This window comes from Capra hircus, chromosome 7, assembly GCF_001704415.2.
Source record: "Capra hircus breed San Clemente chromosome 7, ASM170441v1, whole genome shotgun sequence".
Taxonomy (NCBI): domain Eukaryota; kingdom Metazoa; phylum Chordata; class Mammalia; order Artiodactyla; family Bovidae; genus Capra; species Capra hircus.
Genome location: NC_030814.1, coordinates 98,176,825 through 98,194,742, shown reverse-complemented (window position 1 = coordinate 98,194,742; position 17,918 = coordinate 98,176,825). Strand labels below are relative to the sequence as shown.

Here is a 17,918-nt window from a genome sequence, read left to right as displayed (position 1 = left end):
TCTCAGCCCTCGCGCTTCCGTTCCTATCGACGGTTACCGGAACTACCCCCAGCCAGGGGACAGAGAATTTGGAGAAGCCAAAAATGCTCCTAGAAGACCAGAAGTGGGGAAAGAAACTGGGAAGCTGGAGACAAGTTTCAGTGTTTCCAACACTATCTCCAAAGAGCCTAAATGTAGAACCCGGAAGTGAGAAGTAGGAAGTAGACTATGGAGGACAATAATAAGGTTACACTCTCCCAGGGCAAGGAATGCTTCCGTGCCGGCGCGTGTGAGGTGGCGAGGAAGGGAAAGCCGAGGGATGGCTTTCCCTGAGCCAAAACCGCGGGGCCCCGAGCTGCCGCAGAAACGGTTGAAGACGTTGGACTGCGGGCAGGGGGCGGTTCGAGCTGTGCGATTTAATGGTGAGCGCCCTGATCTTCTTTCTGAGTCCTCCTCCCGCCTCCTAAGGTCGGCGGCCCAGTAACCCCCGCCTGGTGTTCCCCAGTGGATGGCAATTACTGTCTGACTTGCGGCAGCGACAAGACCCTGAAGCTGTGGAACCCGCTACGGGGGACGTTACTGCGGACGTACAGCGGCCACGGCTACGAGGTGCTGGATGCGGCTGGGTGAGCCGGAGGGCCAAGGCGGGATCGGGGCGCTGAGGCCAGGACAGAAGCAGATGCTAAATTTTCTATGCTCTGCCTTCTAGCTCCTTTGATAACAGCAGTCTTTGCTCTGGAGGTGGGGACAAGGCGGTGGTGCTGTGGGATGTGGCGTCAGGGCAAGTCGTGCGGAAATTCCGGGGCCACGCGGGGGTGAGTGCAAGCAAGAAGGGGTCTCATTAAGGCAAATCTGATTTGCATGTGGGTGGTAACAGGGATCCCCCCCCCCCGCAATACAGCGCAAGTATCCTTCCCCATGGCCCCCACTTCAAGCCCCATCCTTGCAGTTCCCGGCAACTCTTTGATCTCCCCTACCCTTAACCTTTTTCCTTTGCTTTAACTTGCACTGGGAACCTTGCTTTTGTTCTCATCCTCTAAGCGGCAGTTCCTGTTTCGCAGAAGGTGAACACAGTGCAGTTTAATGAAGAGGCCACAGTTATCCTGTCTGGTGAGTCCAGGGCCTTGTTAGGTGGGCCCAGGAGACTGCCTCTGCCCCCTAAACCTGATCCACCTTCATGCTGGCCTTACAGGCTCTATCGATTCCACCATCCGCTGCTGGGACTGTCGCTCTCGGAAACCTGAGCCAATACAGACCCTGGACGAAGCCAGAGATGGTATATCCAGCGTGAAGGTGTCAGACCATGAGGTCCTCGCAGGGTGAGTGGGACCAGGACCTTGTCGCTCGCCAGGTGCCACTGAAGTTCAGAGCTGTCTCTGTACTTAGATTTAAAAATCTACTCTCCTCATTGTGCTCATAAGGCCCTGCATGGTCTGGCCTCTGTTGTGCTCTCAGCTTTTATGTGGTTGTTGTTCAGACACTAAGTCGTGTCCAACTCTTTTCGACCCCATGCACTGTAGCACTCCAGGCTTCCCTGTCCTTCACTATCTTCTGGAGTTTGCTCAAACTCATGTCTGTTGAGTCAGTGATACCATCCAACCATCTCATTCTCTGTCACACCCTTCTCTTGCCCTCAGTCTTTCCCAGCATCAGGGTCTTTTCCAATGAGTCAGCTCTTGGCATCAGGTGACCAAAGTATTGAAGCTAATTTGTGTTAAATATGCCACACATGCTTCCACTCTGGCACAGACATGCAATTGCCCTTTCTCCACCTGGACCATTCCTATACTACTTAGAGTGTGTCTGAGCACCTCCTACAGGTCCCATTTTTAGTCAGTGGGCATACAGCAGTGAACAAGACAGAAAAACAAGGAAAACCCCTGCCTACATAGATTTGACAGTCTAGCTGCAGGAGACAATTTAAAAAAAATTCCCATGCAGGGCTGCCCAAGTGTTGCCACAACCTGCAGGAGTGCTAATCCCACCACTTGGGGTGTTTGGACTGCTTGGCTTGTCAGCCCACCCAGTTCCCACACATCCCCCCTTGAACTGAACATGGTTGGCTCCTTTCTCAGCCTCAAGTCTCAATTCCAGTGTCACCTCCTGGGAGCTGATGCCCCTCAGTCAGTGAGGTTCCACGTTGGCAGCAAGTGCTCCTGGCTTGGTAGCAGCTGTGTTCCAAGTCTCTGCACAGGATCTGGCCCAGAGAGGGAGCTCAATAGAAAGCAGAAATAGATGGAATGGGACTTGATTGGCCCTTGGGTCTGAGTCTTAAAGCCATTGCCTCAGAATTCCACTTTTTTTTTAATATTTATTTTTAATTTACTTATTTGGCTGCATTGGGTCTTAGTTGCAGCATGTTGGATGTAGTTCCCTGACCAGGGATTGAACCCAGGCCTCCTGCATTGAGAACTCGGAGTCTTAGCCACTGGACCACCTGGAAAGTCCCAGAATTCCACTCTTGAGTTCACTTCAGTGTATGTTTTCCGTGGCCGATCCTAAGCATGACGTGACAGTGAAGGGTACTGGGAAGGACAGGTGCTAGCCTTGCCCTCAGGGCCCTGGCCAGGTGAAGAGGGTACAGGGACCCCAAAGCTGCCGCCCTCCACCTGCTGGCCCCTGCAGTGCTTCAGCCGCAGCCGCCCTGTCTTGCAGTTCCGTAGACGGCCGGGTGAGGCGCTATGACCTGAGGATGGGGCAGCTCTTCTCAGACTACGTGGGCAGTGAGTGTGGCTGGTGCTGGGGGGCAGACAGGGAAGGTGGGGACAGCCCAGGGGACCCAGCCTGACATGCCTGCCCTCCCTTCCCCCCAGGCCCCATCACCTGCATCTGCTTCAGCCGGGATGGCCAGTGCACCCTGGTGTCCAGCCTAGACTCCACCTTGCGGCTTCTGGACAAGGACACAGGGGAGCTGCTGGGCGAGTGAGTCCTCTGGGACGTGGGGCCTCTCCCCCACTCCCAGTAAAGCCCGCCCCTAACCCACGTTCTGACTCCACTCACCCCCAGGTACACGGGCCATAAGAACAAGGAGTATAAGCTGGACTGCTGCCTGAGCGAGCGTGACACACACGTGGTCAGCTGCTCTGAGGACGGGAAGGTGTTCTTCTGGGACCTGGTGGAAGTGAGCCTCCCCACCCCCACTCCACACTGGGGTGCCTGCCCTGTCCTTACCTGAGTCACTCTCAGGCCTGAAAAGGGGGAGGGGAGTGTTCTGTTAGAACTAGGGGCTAGAAGGAATGAGAGAATGAACAAAGAAGGGCAGTCCTGGCAAAGGGCACAGCGCATGCCAAAGCTTGGAGGTGTGGCGCCCATGCATCAGTCAGGAAATGGAAGTGCTGTGGATGGCAGTGGTGGCAGCGGGATCCAGGTCAGCTGGGGCCACTGGGACTGACCCTCGGGGGAGGGGGCTGATGGTGGCATCTCACCCCAGGTGAGATGGGGCTGTAGTTGTTCAGAAAATCTGAGCCATGTCTGAGCATCCCCATGGTTTCCCGCCTTGAGCCCTGTAAGCTCTGTCCTGATGTGTCTCAGCCTGGTGGGAGTGTCAGAATGGGAACTGACCAGCCAGGCTTCATCAGGTCAGGGCTGGGGCTTGGCTACAGAAGTAAGCCCCTTAGAGGATGAAGGAACTGGAGGGCCCTGGAGAGTTGAGGAGCCAGCTCTCCCTTTGGGAACTCAGAAGGCACCAACGTTTTGCCTACTTCTCAAGGGTCCAGTAGACTGGCAGTCATCCTGCAAGGGAGGGCACGTGAAAGGTTATTTTGCAGGTGGAGAGAGGAACCTGATATGTTGAGACTTGACTGCAAGGTAATAATTGAGGTAGTAATTGAGGCTTTCAGGTGGGCTGGTGGAGCCCAGATGGCAATCTCTGGGCACAATCTAAAGGCAGAGCCAAGAGGATTTACTGACAAAAGGATTTGAGATGTAAGAGGAAGACCCAAGGTGTCTGACCTGAGCACCTGGAAGGACAACTGACTGACGGGCTCAATTTGGGACTGATTAAGTTTGCAGTGTCTGAGAAGCATTATAATGGAAACCAGGGGAGAGGCGGCCAAGAGGAGGGAGACACACTGATGACCCCTGCCAACCCCCTCACTCCACAGGGTGCCCTGGCACTGGCCCTGCCTGTAGGTCCTGGTGTGGTTCAGTCGCTGGCCTACCACCCCATGGAGCCCTGCCTGCTGACTGCCATGGGGGGCAGCATCCAGTGCTGGCGGGAAGAGACCTACGAGGCTGAAGGTGCCCCAGGCTGAAGCCAGGGGACCCACTGCCAAGGACAGAGACACAGCCTAAGGAGGACTACTGAGATCATTTATTCTAGACACGCTGCTGACCAAGGAGTGGGGAGGGGCTGGGTCTGCAAACTAATAAATAGAGGAGGGGGCAAGGCCTCCCTGGGGCTGCACCGTCCAGTGTTCAGTCCTCATTCTTCTCGGGCGTGAAGGCATCTACCTTCTGGGCAAAGGTTTCAGCCACAAGCAGCGGGAAAATCAAGGAGGCATCAGCATAGACCTATGAAGGGAACCCAGTTGAGCCAGGGGATCCACAGCTGCAGCCTAGGAGACCCTGTGCTCCAGCTGGCTGGCCGACCCTCACCTTGACAGGCTGTGCATCCATCCGGATCTTGCCCCATGAGACAGCTTCATCCGGCCGGGCGCCTGAGTCAGAGCCATCAAACTCCTGGGCAGTGTTGATGTAGACAGCATAGTCAGCGCCGTTCCGCTGTGGAGAGGGACAGAATGGGCTGGTCAGCCAGACAGAGTCCAGGGCAGGACACTGTAGCTAAAGGCACTGTATGTGTCCCAGATACAGGAAGCCCTTGGTGGTCTTCACTCCAAGGGAAGGGCTCCATGTCAACACCTGGGCCAAGTGGGGGTGTCATGGGATGCTGGGCAGTGGGCGGCTTTGCTCCAGACTCACCTCCTAGGTACCAAGAGCCCACCCACATCTGCCACCAGCTCTAGAGAAGACCTCCGCTCCTCTTCCCTTTCTGTGCTCCCCACCCCAGTCCCACTGTTTGTTCCCCACACAGCCAGAGGGTGCCTGTGAGCACCTGAGTGGCCCTCAAGGCCTTGCACTTTGTGCCTGTCACTTCTGGCCTCACCTCCTCTCACTCTCCCCTTCACTGGCCTCCAAGATGTGCCTACATCAGGCACCTCAGAACCTTTGCACTGGCCAGTCTTGCCAGAAACTCATCTCACGCCCACTCCCTAAGATAACCACATGGTTCATGGGAGCAGCCTCTGAAAAACCTCTGCTCACAGGTCACACTTCCCAGGAAGCATTCCCTTTTCTGAATAGCATGCCTTTCTCCTGCCCTCTCGTCATCATCCCTGATTTTTCTTTGTAGCCAGTACTGCCACCTGATGTACATGTCACCTTGTCACTGGTTTGCTGTTCATCTCCCCCACTAGAACATCAGTTCCAGGAGGGCAGGGATCTCGGCCTGTCTAGTCCATAACTGTTGCCCAGCACATGGCATGGGCCTAGTACACAGGCCTGTCTGCACAGCAGGCACGAGTGCCACCCCCCACTAGGGGCCACAGCCTGCATCCCTGCTCACCATGAGGTTGGCGTTGGCGATGTGGTGCTTGACCATGCCACCACCCAGGATGATCATCCCCGTGCGCTTGGCGAAGATGGCCTGTGTGTTGATGAGCCTGAGGTCTGGGAGAGAGGGCTGAGTCAGGCCACCGCAGGCCCAGGCAGCCCTCCCTTGCTCCTCTGGGGCCCCAACATCTTACCCTCAACAATGTCCAGGACCAGGCCTGGGTTCTTATAGGAGTGGAAGAAGATCATGTCACCCAGCGAGCCATCTGTGAGTGCCGGGCTCAACACAGGAATATGGTTCTAGGAAAGAGCAAGACAAGGAGAGGGGCCGGATCTAAGCCCTGTAGGGGCAGCCTGCAGGCATTTCCTCCTCTCTGCCTGATTCTGGGCAGGGTGCTTAACTTCACTTGGGCCTGGCACATGAAGAATGATAGTTCTTGTTTTTCTGATTGCTAGACCCCAGAGCCTCTGAGGAGCATGGAGCCTTCCAAGAGTCCCCATAGGAGCTGCTAAGTATTGTCCAACTGCTTCCCAGCAGTCTAGGAGTAGAGCCAGAATACCAGATCCACAGTCAATAGCTGTAGGACCTCAGACAAACTGCCTAACTTCTCTGTTTCTGAGGCTCCTTATGTAGGAGCAGGGATGAGGAGACTAGTACCAACTACCCAGGTGGCTGTGAAAGTGAAACAACACATGCCGAAAACCTGGCATCTTTGCCCCCCACAATCCCTCACCTTCTGGGCCCAGTAATACACAGACTCCGGGTTGTTTATCTCCTTGCCAAGCCGGGCGATCATCTTGGAAGGTGTCCACTTCACACCCTAGGAGGAGACATTGGCTTCAGGCAGCGGCGCCTCCCCTGACACCCACCATGCCATCAGCAAACGCACCCTCCCCCAGCCTCAGGTTGCTCCAGCCTCACCTCTGTGTTCTGCTCCAGCACCATCTGGTCCAGAATGGGCATCAACCAATCCTCAAACTTGCAGTAATTGTCATTGGGCACCAGCAGGTTTCCAATCCTGGGGACAGAAGATGTATGGGCATCAGGGCCCAGGACCCTCAGCCTGCCTCCCTTACTCAGCACCATTCAGCCCCCACCTACCCACCGGTTGATGCCGTTCTCACGTAGCTCCTTCCCCCTGAGGCTGAACTCGCCCAGGTATGTGGGCGCCAAGCACTTGATGAAATCCTCCTCCACACCCCCAGCTGTGGTCACCAAGACGTCCACCTGCAGCCACAAGGCAGTGAAGTTATTCCAAGCAGAACTCCTAACTCCCAACTCTCATCCAGTGACCCCTGTGGGGACCTCTGCTGCAAAACAAAACTAACCCATATCTCCCTATCTCACTTAAATGACCAGTAACCTTATTGCCCATTAAGACGCGGGAAGCCCAAGGCCACACCCCCACCAGGTCCCACCATGTTGTGCTGCACGAGGTAACGGATAGTTTCACGGATGCCTGAACTGATGAGGTTGGATGTGTAGCCCAGAAAAATGGTGCAGCCGGTGAGTGGGCGTCGGCTCTGCGTCAGGTCTGCATGTTGGTCTTCATCCTCGGATAGAGGCTCGAGTTTCTTCTCTATCTAGGTACGGGCAGAGTTGAGTTAACCTCTGGCCCCAAATTCCACCCCAAGGACCCGCGGTGGGTTTTGGTGTCAGACTCCCCGCCCAGGATCTGCCCATTCAGGGACAGAGAACCACTTCTACCTGGAACAGGGGAAGGAACACCCCTGTGTAGGCTCCGCCCTGTTCACAGCCCAAGGCTCAGGTCACATGCTTAGGCTTTGCCCCTTTTCAGGAGTCCGAGAGCATCACTTTTTCAGGCCCGACCCCTCTCCCCACCGGGAAATGCAAACCCAAGCTCAGGTCCGGGCGGGTGTAAGGGTCCTCCTCCAATTCCTCGCTCAAAAGGACTCTCTAGCTCAGGCTCCGCCCCTTCCATAATACTTTCACCTGTTACCTATAACGCCCGCTCCCCGCCCCCGCCCCGCCCCAGAATCAGTCCCAACCACTCCCCAGAACAGAAACTCCCGGGCCCCACACTCTCTCCCACTATTGGACGAAGAACACACCTCCCAGGAAAGTCCCGCCCCCGGCTACCGCAGGGTGCTACTGGAGGCCACTCCCCCTCAGCCCAGGAAGTCTCACCCAGGCCTCACCATGGCGTTGACTTGCTGTACCGCGCGCCCGAAGTTGGTGGCTTGGAAACCAGTGGTGCTGGAAGCCTCTAGCAGTGCGCGATAGTCCACGCCGCGGTTGAAGTCGTAGCCCCGGACCTGCGCGCTCTCGAAAGGCAGTGCAGAACTGTGCTTCAGCACGGCGGCCAGCGCCGCCGCGGGCGCCTCCCTCTCCGGGGGACCCTCCATGGTCCTGCAGCTGCACTCTCAAGTCAGAGCCGCCCCAGGCCAGCCCTCTAGCGGCCTCGAACTGCGCTAGGCCCCGGCACGCACTTCTGTAGGAGACTCAAGGCCTGGGGAACACTTGGGGAGTGCCGGAAGTTGTGTAATCACATGACTCGCCGCGCCCGGAATCCAGGGCGCGGCCATCTTGTCTTGTACAGTCCGTAATACGGAAGCCGCGAGGAGCCATTATTTATATTCCGTGCGTTCCCAGCCGCCGATGAATGATTTTTACTTTTACTGCCGCCTGCTGGAAACCCACCGCGTTGCGTGGAGCTTGCCGGTTCGTGTATACCCTCTCAAAGAGAGAATGGTTTCTCAGACGTTGCCGTTAGACGGAATTCGAATCACCAGGAGTTATCAGACAGTTTCTGCCTCGGAGAGTCTCTCGTCAAATGGAACCGTGATCGCTGTTCGTGTCTTGCGAGTCTCTGGAGCCTCCATATGCGGCATAACCCCTGGTCTTCTCTGGCAGCTGAGCTGCCATATCCTCTGAGAAATCTTCCTTGACCTTCCTCTGGGTAAGGGATCTCCTGTGGGATCCAGGGCTGACCTCTCTTTCCCTCTAGCGAGCCTGTGAGATGCTGGAGGGTGGGGTCTATAATCTCATGGGTCCTCCTAACCATGCATAGGGTTTAGTCCGGTGAGACCCCTGTAATCACTCACTCTACAATTTATGGAGTCTGCACTATATACTGTGTGTTTCCCTGGTGGCTCAGTGGTAAAGAATTCATCTGCCAATGCAGGAGACACGGCTTTGACACCTGGGTCGGAAAGATGCCACATGCCTCCGAGCAGCTAAGCCCATGTGCCACAATTATTAAGCCTGTGCCCCTAGAGCCTGAGAGCCGCAACTACTGAAACCCACGTGCCCTAGAGCCCATGCCTTGCAAGAAGAGAAGCCACCAAAATGAGAAGTCTGCACACCACAATGAAGAGTACCCCGAGGCCGGGTAGCAATGAGGTAGAAATATCCCAGCACAGCCAAAAGTAATAAATAATTTTTTTAGAAAAACCCTCTTATTGTGGCTTCCCAGTAAGAGTAATACTCGGGCTCTTCCTTGTGGCCTAAGAAGGCACTGACTTACCTACCCTCATCCCCTACCACTTGTCCCCACTCACTTTTCTCCAGCTCCACTGATCTGACTATTCTAGAGCCCAACAAGCTCTTTCCTGACCAAGGGCCAGTGCACTTGCTGCTCTCTCTGCCTGGAACACCTGCTTCCCCAGCTCCTCCTCCTCTGGGCCTCAATCCAAATGTTACCTCCTCCAAGAGGCCTGCCCTGACCACCCGCTCTTGCTCTTACCTTGCTTTTATTTTTCACAGTACATGATATATTCTGTTTGCTGTTGTTCATCCCTCCCTGACTAGAACAGCAGCTCTGTGAAGGCAGGATCTTGTCTGGTTTCGCTGCTGTTCTCTTCACTCTGTGCAGTGCTGGGCACACATTGGGATCTCAGCAAAAATGGATGAAACACACACAAAGACGTCAGGGTGATCCGTGAAGAATGAAGGAGGGGTTGAAAAGGATTCAGAGAGGACAGAAGGTGCCAGACCAGGCAGGGCCCTGTGGGCTGTGGTAAGGAGGGTGGGTTTTATTCTCGGGCTGGGAAACCATAGGAGAGTTTTTAAAATGAAAGACTGATTTATTTTTTCCAATTTCTAAAACTGTGGTAGAATACACATAACATGAAATTAACATTGTAACTTTTTTATTTTTTAGAGAGAAAGCTCTGTAGTCTGTCTCTTCTTTAAAAGATACTTATTTGACTGCACTGGGTCTTACTTGCAGCATGTTGTATCTTAGTCATGGCTCGAGGGTTCTAGTTCCCTGGGATTGAACCCAGGCCCCCTGCATTGGGAATGTGGAGTCTTAGCCAGTGGACCACAGGGAAGTCCCCCACTGTAACCATGTTTTAAGTCCACAGTTCAGAAGCATTAAGTACCTTTACATTGTTATACAACCATCACCTCCATTCATCTCAAGAACTCTTTGATCTTCCCAAACTGAAACTTCGTACCCATTAAACACAACTCCCCGTCCCCCTTTCTCCTCAGCAACTGGCATTCTGCTTTCTGGGATTTGACTACTATCTCACGTAAGGGGAATCATGTATTAGCTGTCATTTTGTGACTGGCTTATCTCACTTAGCAGAATGTCCTCAAGTTTCATCCATGTTGTAATGTGATTTATTTAACAGATCCCACTGACTGACTTACTGGAGTAGAATGGGGTCAGGGTGTGCAGGGCAGGGGAGACCAGACAACTGCATTGGTCCAGGCAAACTGAGATGGGGGACAGGACCCCAATGCTACCAACCGGGTGGGGAGAAGTGACCAGTCTGACAACCTAATTTGAAAGTTCATCTGTAAACAGCACGGTGAGCTCTGTTCAATACCCTGTAATGACCTACATGGGAAGAGAATGTTAAAAAAAAAAAAAAAAAGTGGATATATGTGTATGTGTAACTGATTGACTTCGCTGCGCAGAAAGTGACCCAGCATTATAAATCAACTATTCCAATTAAAAATTATTAATTAAAAACAAAGAAAGTTGTTCTGACGGCTCTTGATGAAGGATTAAATGTGGGAATACTGGAAGAAAGGAATGAAGGAGTTAAAGATTGGAACCAGGGCAGTTGGGTGGATGGTGGTGAATTTGGGGGAGGTTTGGGGTTGGGAGAGAGGATCCGGAGTCCAACTTTGGCCAGGTTAGGTGAGAGACAACTGAGAGGTGGGGGTGACGGACCGAGGGAGGAGGGTCCTCATGTGGGTCAGAGGTCAGGGAAGGGGCTGGGACGCAGGGGAAGCCATCAGTATAAGTGAGTGAATTGAGTCATCTGTGGATAAGGACCCTGGGTCATGAGTATAGACAGACACAGGAAAGGCAGGGCTGCACCTGAACCAGGGTTCACGCTGTGCCTCCTCACGTCAGAGAAGGAGCCAGTTAGCAGGGGATCAAACAGATCTGTGAGAGCCCAGGGCCCCTACACTCCCCCAGTAAAGGTGACGCATGACAGAGCAGCCACTGGGCCTCCTGGGGCAGGGACCCCTTTGGCCTCCGCAGCTGCTGTTGCTGCTGGTGACATTTCACTCCGTGAGTGTCCTGGCTTCAAAGTCTCTGCAGGCATTATGGGGGTAGGGGGTGTTGGAGAGGCTGGGCTTGGGGAGGGCTCCAGAGTGGGGCCGCAGGAGGAGGACTGAGCAGCCAGGAGTCAGCCGGAGTCTTCAGCTGAGGTACATGGTCCTGACGGGTTGGGGAGCAGCCACCCCCATGCCTCAGGCACCAGGGACATAGGAGGAAGCAGGAGCTTGGGGTTTGGGGTGCAGCCTGCTGCCTGTGGCTCTGCTCACCCTCCCTCAGATGTCCAGCAAGGTGACCATTGGCAGTGACATTAGGCAAGCCCGCCGGGCTGTGGAGCAGCTGCGGATGGAGGCGGGCATTGACCGCATGAAGGTGAGGACCAGGGTGAGGCAGGTGCGTCTGAGTGAGCGGGGCAAGTGGACGGCCCAGCCCAGGTCAGGCTAACCGGGCTGGTCTGCAGGTATCCAAGGCAGCTGCCGACCTGCTGCAGTTCTGCACAGAGCAGGCCAAGAGTGACCCCTTTCTCGTGGGCATCCCAGCCACCATCAACCCCTTCAAGGAGAAGAAGCCCTGCGCCATCCTGTGAACCCTGTAGCCTGGACCACCCAGGGGCCTCAATAAAGATGAAGTGAGTGCTCCTCAGGGCATGGCTTGGCCAAGCTTCCGTGGTGGACTTTGGGTTTGTAGGGGCCAAGTGTGGGGTGTGCCTGGCCCAGCTTCCCTCCTCGCCCACGCCAGGGTCACCGCCACAGAGGCACACCCTGGACCCTGAATGGAGGAGCATGCCCCTCCCTCACCTACCCCTCCCTGACTGCCCGCCTCCCCATGGCCCAGCGGGTAGTATTAGCAGATGCCCGGTCCCACTGGGCAAACACCCAGGGTTAGAGTCCCGATCTACATATCAGTGCATGCCACACACACACACACACACACACACAGTTCACACATGCAGGTACCATCATACAGACAAGTGCCTCTTCTCAAGTGTCTCCCTCTCCCTCACAGAAAGCACAGGAGACGCGGTCTCGATCCCTGGGTCGGGAAGATCCCCTGAAGAAGGAAATAGCAACCCACTCCAGTATTCTTGCCTGGGAAATCCCATAGACAGAGGAGCCTGCAGGGCTACAGTCCATGGGGTAGCAAATATTCAGACCTGACTGAGCAACTAAACAAGAGCAAACCACATATACAGCCTGACTGGCCTCCCTGGGGACATTCGGGCACACATGATCCCTGAAATGCACCCGGGCAGGCACAGGCGCACCCAGAACACCCCCCCACAAACACACACACAGCAGTGGCTGTCGTCCAGGCTTTCAGGCCCCATCTCACAGACACACACCCACCTCTGGTGCCCTGGCCCCAGGCAGGGAGGGACAGCCCTCAGGTGACACCAGGCTCACACTCCAGGCCGGAGCACCAGTACAGCAGGTTTATTTCTCCTTTGCTCTTACAGCAGAGCCACCATCCAAATCATAACAAAAACAGAGCCTGAGGGTGGGGACCCGCCCCCCTTGTGTGGGTCGGAACACATAGCTCACCTCCCCTGGCGTGGGGCCCAGCCCAGGGACCCCACACGGCCAAGGCCAGGACCTCTTGTCCCATAGGCTTGTGGGGCAGGGCAGAGACAGCACCAGCATGGGGGAAGGTCCCCGCCCCCGAGAACAGAGGTCACGGCCCCGCCTGCCGGCAGGCAGACACACATCCATATCCACCTGCTCAGGCCTGCAGCCTCCAGACCTCCAGCGACAGGCCCCCGGAGGCGGCCACCACCAGGTTGCCCTCGGCACAGATCTGTGAGGACAGGGACAGGAGGAGTCAGGGGTGCTCTCGGTGGGCGGTAGCGGGGGGCGCGTGGGACAGGGCCTTACCCCATTCAGCACATTGTGGTGGCTTCGAGTGCAGATGGTCCTTGGTGGATCTGTGGGCACGTGTACCTGGTGAGGGGCAGTGGGCAAAGGTCATGGGACGTGTCCCTGGCAGGTGAGGGTGGGTAGAGAAGAGGCATCGTCCTGGGCCCTCACCCGGATGGTCTTGTCGGTGGACGTGGTGTACAGGGTCCCCAGGGAGTGCTTGATCCCCGTGATCTGAGACCTGTGGCCCACGTCAAAGGACTGGGGGAGGGAGGGACAGGTGACACTCAGGTGTGGCTCTCCCTAGGCCAGTGCCCCCCTGCCCCCCCTGGGGTTAAGAGGCAGGGAGGCAGCCCAGGGAGAGTCGGGCAGGGGCGAGAGCCTCGGCAGACCCGGACAAGCTGGAAGCAGCCACTGCGGTTGGCAAAGACGTGCAGTAGGCCCTGGTTATCGCCGGCCCAGAGCTGAGGTTCCTGGTAGGACATGCAGAGCAGGTAGGAGTCCAGCTGCAGGAGGGACAGGGGATGGAGTGGCTCAGGCCAGTCCAGGCCACTCCACGCAGCCCTGGCCCTCCGGGCCCCTGGGGGATGGCCCACCTGTAGCCGCTGCAGGACGCTGTTGGCCCGGCGGTCGAACACCACGAGCGTGTGGTCCTCGCTGCCTGAGATGATGTGCCGGTCGTCTGCCAGCAGTGCCAGCACGGCGCTGGAGTGCAGCCGCCGGCTCTTCAGCAGGGCTGGACCAACTTTGCAGGTGAGGGGCCAGGGAGGAGGGCGACATCAGAGCCCCTTGGAGGCCCCCCTGGACCCCGGATCTCCATCCTCCGTGGCTTCCTCTAGGGGCCCTCCAGTCCATCACCCCATCCCACATGGAGACAGGGCTTCCTCTGCCCCTAGTATCCCACGCAGCAGTCACCTTTGTGGCCCCCAGCACAACACAGGCCACTTGGAGTGGCCAGCCTCTGGTTGCGTGATTGTTACCCCAGTCAGACTGTGGGGACCAAGTGTTTCTTTTCCCAAAATGACCCTGGAGACCCCAGGCAGCCCTGCTCTCCCCACCTAGGCCCCAGGGCCCACCTCTGGGATCGTAGACGGTCACCTTCTTGTCGTAGGTGCCAGTCACCAGGATATCTGGCCGGTAGGACAGGCACAGAACAGCTGCCTTGCCCCTGGGGACACACACATCACAGAGCTGGGGCAGGGGCCAGACAGAGCCCTGCCCACCCAGGCCCCCCTGCCCAGGTCCCCTCACACTTTATCTCGCCAAACTGCTGCCCGTCAGCCGCCATGTCCCAGAGCTTCACTGTGCTGTCCCAGGAACCGGAGCACACTCGGTGGTCCAGCGCTGCCAGTGACCACACCCAGCCCTGTGGGATCAGACCCATGTCCTGTGATCTTCCCCATTTCACAGAACCCAGAGTGCGTCAGCACTGAGGAGAGATTAGAGCTCAGGTCTGCGGGTCTGACTTCAGAACCGACGACCTGCATGTTGTTGTTGTGGTTTAGTTGCTAAATCATGTCCAACTCTTTGCAATCCCGTGAACTGTAGCCTACCAGGCTCCTCTGTCCATGGAATTCTCCAGGCAAGAATACTGAATGGATTGCCATTCTATCTCCAGGGGATCTTCCAGACCCAAGGATCGAACCCATGGTTCCTGCATTGCAGGCAGATTCTTTATTGCTGAGCTACCAGGGAAGCCCAAAACATGTACACCCCCACCTAATAATGTTCCTAAATCAGGTACTGCAGAGCCTCAGCACCAGCACAGGTTTGAGGCCACATAACAATGTGATTAAGAATAGGACCTCCATAGAAATTCTGTGGTGGTCCAATGTCTAAGGCTCCCAATGCAGGCGGCCTGGGTTTGATCCCTGGTCAGGGAACTAGATTCCACGTATCTGTAAACCTGACATCTGAGCACCTACTCTATTTGAGCCTGAGTGAAGCTCTTAATGCACAGTCACCTCATTCAACCTCATTCTAATTGACACTGGACAGAAGCAGTAAGTGAGGCCCAGAGAAGTCATATATGACTTTACTTTACCCAAGGTCACACAAACAATAGCAGACCAAGATTGAAATCTATGAGGTCTAGGACTTTCCTGGGGGCACAGTGGATAGAAATCCACCTATGAATGCAAGGGACACAGGCTCAATCCCTGGTCTGGGAAGATTCCACATGTCAAGGAGCAACTAAACCCATGCACCACAACTACTGAAGCCCATGCGCCCTAAAGTCTCACACTGCAACTACTGAGCCCATGTGCTGCAACTACTAAATAAACCTGCTCTCACCTAGAGCCTGTGCCCTGCAACAAGCCGGCACCTTCTCAAGCCACCGCAGTGAGAAGCCCGAGCACTTCAACAAAGAGTAGCCCCTGCTCATCACAACTAGAAAAAGCCCAGAGTGCAGCAATGAAGATCCAGAATAACCAAAAAGTTCTGGTGCCAAAACCCATGCCCTCAGCCACAGTGTCCTACCCAGGCCTCCTAGCTCCTACCTTTGCCTGATCTCCTATCCCCTCACCTTGTGAGTGCTATTCTTCTGGGTCCCCAGGGTCTTGACCAGAACCCGGCTGGGCTCCACCCCCAGCTGCTGCAGGTCCCACAGGTTGACATTGCGATCTCGGGAGCCAGACAGGCAGAGTGTTCCACCCTGGGAGAGGAGTGAGGTGGTGTGGTTGGGGTCACCCTGGACCCCCACTGCAGGGCCCTCCACCAACCCGTCTCACCTGAAGCAGCAGCACCGAGTCAATGGAAGCAAAGTGCCCATCGGCCAGGCAGAAGTACTCAGCCCTGCGCCCATCCTCTGCCCAGCGCGACAGGTGCTGCTCCAACTCAATGCAGGCTGTCGGCCAGTCAAAGTCCTCCTCTGTGGGATGCAATACCAGGGTCCCCAGTGGGCAGGAACCCTGCCACCCACTCCAGCTGTCCAAGCTCACCACTGGCTTCTGGGGAGCAGAAGACTTGGAGAGAATCCCACTTGGATCCCTTACCCCACCCAAGGAAGCCCAGGCTCTAGCTTCGGGACCACCAGCCCACCCACCTGCCATGCACGTCTAAGGCTGCTCCTTACCGTTTCCAGAAATTGGGTAACTGGAGCCCCAGGATCACCTTCCCAGGCCTCATTCTCCAACCTCAGGATGTTAAGGTCCTGCCTTACCCCTGGCTGTGGTCCAACCTCAGCTTCACCCTCCCTAACCCTTAGGCTGGGCACAAGAGTTAGGACTACATAACCAACCCTTTCTGTTTCAGCCACCTGAACCAGACCCATGGAAGTGTTTCCCAAAATCAGTATCCCAAACCTGGGACCCTTGTCAAGGCGCAGAACCCAAGCCCTTGACCCAAACATCTATATTTTAATCAAGCTGTTCGTGTTCAGTAAAGTCCCATTAATTCAAGATCACCAGCCTGCATTATCCTCTAGGGACCAAAGACTTTGGCGGCAGAAGGAATGACCACCAGCCCTGTCTGAGACCACAAGTTAGACCCTGAACTTGAGGGTCTGTGACTGCTGGTATCAGGGATCCCAGCCTCTAAACCATAGCTTAGGTTCAAGGGTTGTTGGCTCTGGACCTGTGTCCCTGTCTCACCTTCACCTAGGCCAAAACTCTAGGGGTGAGGGATTTTGACATCACCAGTTGCTGCCTTAGCATCTACACCCAGAACCTGGGGATTCTTGGTCTTACTTTGAGCACCAAGCAGATTCTGACAGCCTGAGACTTTAAGTCCCTGTGGCAACCCCCAGCCTGAGAATCATTGGATCTTGAGTTCAGGGACCCCAGTTATCCAGGTAGATTTCTATAGCCTCAGGATCCCAAGTATCTGCCTCATGGTCCACGCAGAGGTCAGGGGCTTTGGTACTACCAGTAACTACCTTAGCCACCCTGAGCCAGGACAGCCAGGGAGTTTTCTCCAGTGGCTGTGCTCACGACACCCTGGACCCCTTCCCCCTCGCCCCAGGCCTGACTTGGGCAGGCGACCCCCGGGCGCGCGCACCTTCCACCACTGGGTAGGGCGCCCGTACGCGGCGCTGCGCGCGTAGCCTCCAGGTGACACGGTCACGCACGAGGTCGCGCAGCGCGTGGCAAACGCGTGGCAGGACATGGAGCACGAGGCGCGCGTCGAGGTAGGCGCAGATCTCGAGAAGCAGCTCCGGGGGTAGGCTTAGCAGGCCCGGAACCGCCACAGTCGAGCCCTTGGACGCGGCCCGCGGTTCCAGAGCGCCAAGGGACACCGTAGGCGCGGGCAAAGGAGGGGCGCGTGGAGGTGCCAGCCCGAGTTTCGGAGGACTGAGCACACGGGCCACGTAAGCCTCGGCCTGCGCGTCGGGGTCAGGCTCCAGCTCCGGGTCCGAGTCATCGTCCCAGGTGTGGGGATCGTCGCGCGGCCCTGGAGGTAGCTCCATGGCGACGGGTGGGCGCGGCTGGCCCTGCCCTGTCAGCCTCAGAGCCCGCGCGTCCTGTCTCCTAGGCAGCACGAGGGCACTTCCGGCGCTGCCTGATGACGTTAGGCGCCAGCCGGAACCAGCAACCCGCGTGGAAATGGGCCGCGTGCTGGATGCGGGCTCCTCAGAAAGGTCTAAGGTCTAGTTCTTTAGCTTCGTCGGCCTTGGACTAGAAAATCCCGATCCCTGCGTTTATTGAACTAGCATGTCTGATGTTGCTGATGCAGAGCCATTGGACTCTGGTTTCTCACAGACACGGAACCTCAGAAATACATTTCCTTTCCTGGTTCGAAGTCTAGGCATGCTAGTGATTCCTGTCTTTTCTTAGCGACCCAGAAACACACTGCAGAGCCCTCGGTGAAAGTTAACTGAACTACCTAAAATCCTACTGATGAAAACAGCATTTCATTTACCGATAGCCTCTTTTGAGCCAGGTAGTGTTAACTCACAAACTCTAAGCAGCACTAGCCCGTTCCCTCTTCTGGTATCCACGTGGCTCTTTGCTCAGTCACCTTAGCAGAGTACCCTAAGTACCCAGAGTACTGTAAGACTGATCATTTTCCAAAACGTACTTTCTCCCCTCCCCCTACTTTATTTTCTCTA

General features: G+C 56.0%; 4 protein-coding genes across 4 annotated transcripts; 2 read left to right on the top strand and 2 right to left on the bottom strand.

Moving 5' to 3' along the window:
- WDR83 (WD repeat domain 83) lies at nt 227-4,389 on the top strand. Its single transcript, XM_018051280.1, has 9 exons — nt 227-401; nt 485-605; nt 689-794; nt 1,041-1,089; nt 1,172-1,298; nt 2,635-2,702; nt 2,793-2,901; nt 2,986-3,100; nt 4,083-4,389. The coding sequence occupies exons 1-9, from the start codon at nt 299-301 to the stop codon at nt 4,230-4,232; spliced, it is 948 nt and encodes a 315-aa protein (XP_017906769.1). The 5' UTR covers nt 227-298; the 3' UTR covers nt 4,233-4,389.
- Nucleotides 4,274-8,229, bottom strand: DHPS (deoxyhypusine synthase). The gene is made up of 9 exons (XM_018051279.1): nt 7,690-8,229; nt 6,949-7,113; nt 6,636-6,757; nt 6,452-6,548; nt 6,264-6,350; nt 5,724-5,829; nt 5,543-5,646; nt 4,576-4,701; nt 4,274-4,491 (listed from the first exon to the last, which is right to left on the bottom strand). Exons 1-9 carry the CDS (start codon nt 7,894-7,896, stop codon nt 4,396-4,398), a joined length of 1,110 nt encoding a protein of 369 aa, XP_017906768.1. The 5' UTR covers nt 7,897-8,229; the 3' UTR covers nt 4,274-4,395.
- On the top strand, nt 11,295-11,616 carry LOC102182581 (guanine nucleotide-binding protein G(I)/G(S)/G(O) subunit gamma-7). The gene is made up of 2 exons (XM_018051278.1): nt 11,295-11,387; nt 11,476-11,616. The coding sequence occupies exons 1-2, from the start codon at nt 11,295-11,297 to the stop codon at nt 11,599-11,601; spliced, it is 219 nt and encodes a 72-aa protein (XP_017906767.1). The 3' UTR covers nt 11,602-11,616.
- Nucleotides 12,426-17,350, bottom strand: FBXW9 (F-box and WD repeat domain containing 9). Its single transcript, XM_018051277.1, has 10 exons — nt 16,868-17,350; nt 15,601-15,740; nt 15,396-15,524; nt 14,122-14,234; nt 13,945-14,036; nt 13,465-13,613; nt 13,261-13,374; nt 13,040-13,129; nt 12,887-12,952; nt 12,426-12,809 (listed from the first exon to the last, which is right to left on the bottom strand). The coding sequence occupies exons 1-10, from the start codon at nt 17,274-17,276 to the stop codon at nt 12,735-12,737; spliced, it is 1,377 nt and encodes a 458-aa protein (XP_017906766.1). The 5' UTR covers nt 17,277-17,350; the 3' UTR covers nt 12,426-12,734.

What these genes read in the sequence shown, in the direction of transcription:
- WDR83 (XM_018051280.1), top strand. Translation starts at nt 299, where the DNA reads ATGGCTTTCCCTGAGCCAAAACCGCGGGGCCCCGAGCTGCCGCAGAAA. An exon ending in AATTCCGGGGCCACGCGGGG is followed by an intron (nt 795 to 1,040) that starts GTGAGTGCAAGC and finishes CCTGTTTCGCAG; the next exon opens with AAGGTGAACACAGTGCAGTT. An exon ending in TCTTCTGGGACCTGGTGGAA is followed by an intron (nt 3,101 to 4,082) that starts GTGAGCCTCCCC and finishes CTCACTCCACAG; the next exon opens with GGTGCCCTGGCACTGGCCCT.
- DHPS (XM_018051279.1), bottom strand. Translation starts at nt 7,896, where the DNA reads ATGGAGGGTCCCCCGGAGAGGGAGGCGCCCGCGGCGGCGCTGGCCGCC. An exon ending in CGTGAGAACGGCATCAACCG is followed by an intron (nt 6,549 to 6,635) that starts GTGGGTAGGTGG and finishes TTCTGTCCCCAG; the next exon opens with GATTGGAAACCTGCTGGTGC. An exon ending in TCGCCAACGCCAACCTCATG is followed by an intron (nt 4,702 to 5,542) that starts GTGAGCAGGGAT and finishes CCCTCTCCACAG; the next exon opens with CGGAACGGCGCTGACTATGC.
- LOC102182581 (XM_018051278.1), top strand. Translation starts at nt 11,295, where the DNA reads ATGTCCAGCAAGGTGACCATTGGCAGTGACATTAGGCAAGCCCGCCGG. An exon ending in CGGGCATTGACCGCATGAAG is followed by an intron (nt 11,388 to 11,475) that starts GTGAGGACCAGG and finishes GCTGGTCTGCAG; the next exon opens with GTATCCAAGGCAGCTGCCGA.
- FBXW9 (XM_018051277.1), bottom strand. Translation starts at nt 17,276, where the DNA reads ATGGAGCTACCTCCAGGGCCGCGCGACGATCCCCACACCTGGGACGAT. An exon ending in GCCCTACCCAGTGGTGGAAG is followed by an intron (nt 15,741 to 16,867) that starts GTGCGCGCGCCC and finishes TGCATCCCACAG; the next exon opens with AGGAGGACTTTGACTGGCCG. An exon ending in CAGCAGTTTGGCGAGATAAA is followed by an intron (nt 14,037 to 14,121) that starts GTGTGAGGGGAC and finishes GTGTGTCCCCAG; the next exon opens with GGGCAAGGCAGCTGTTCTGT.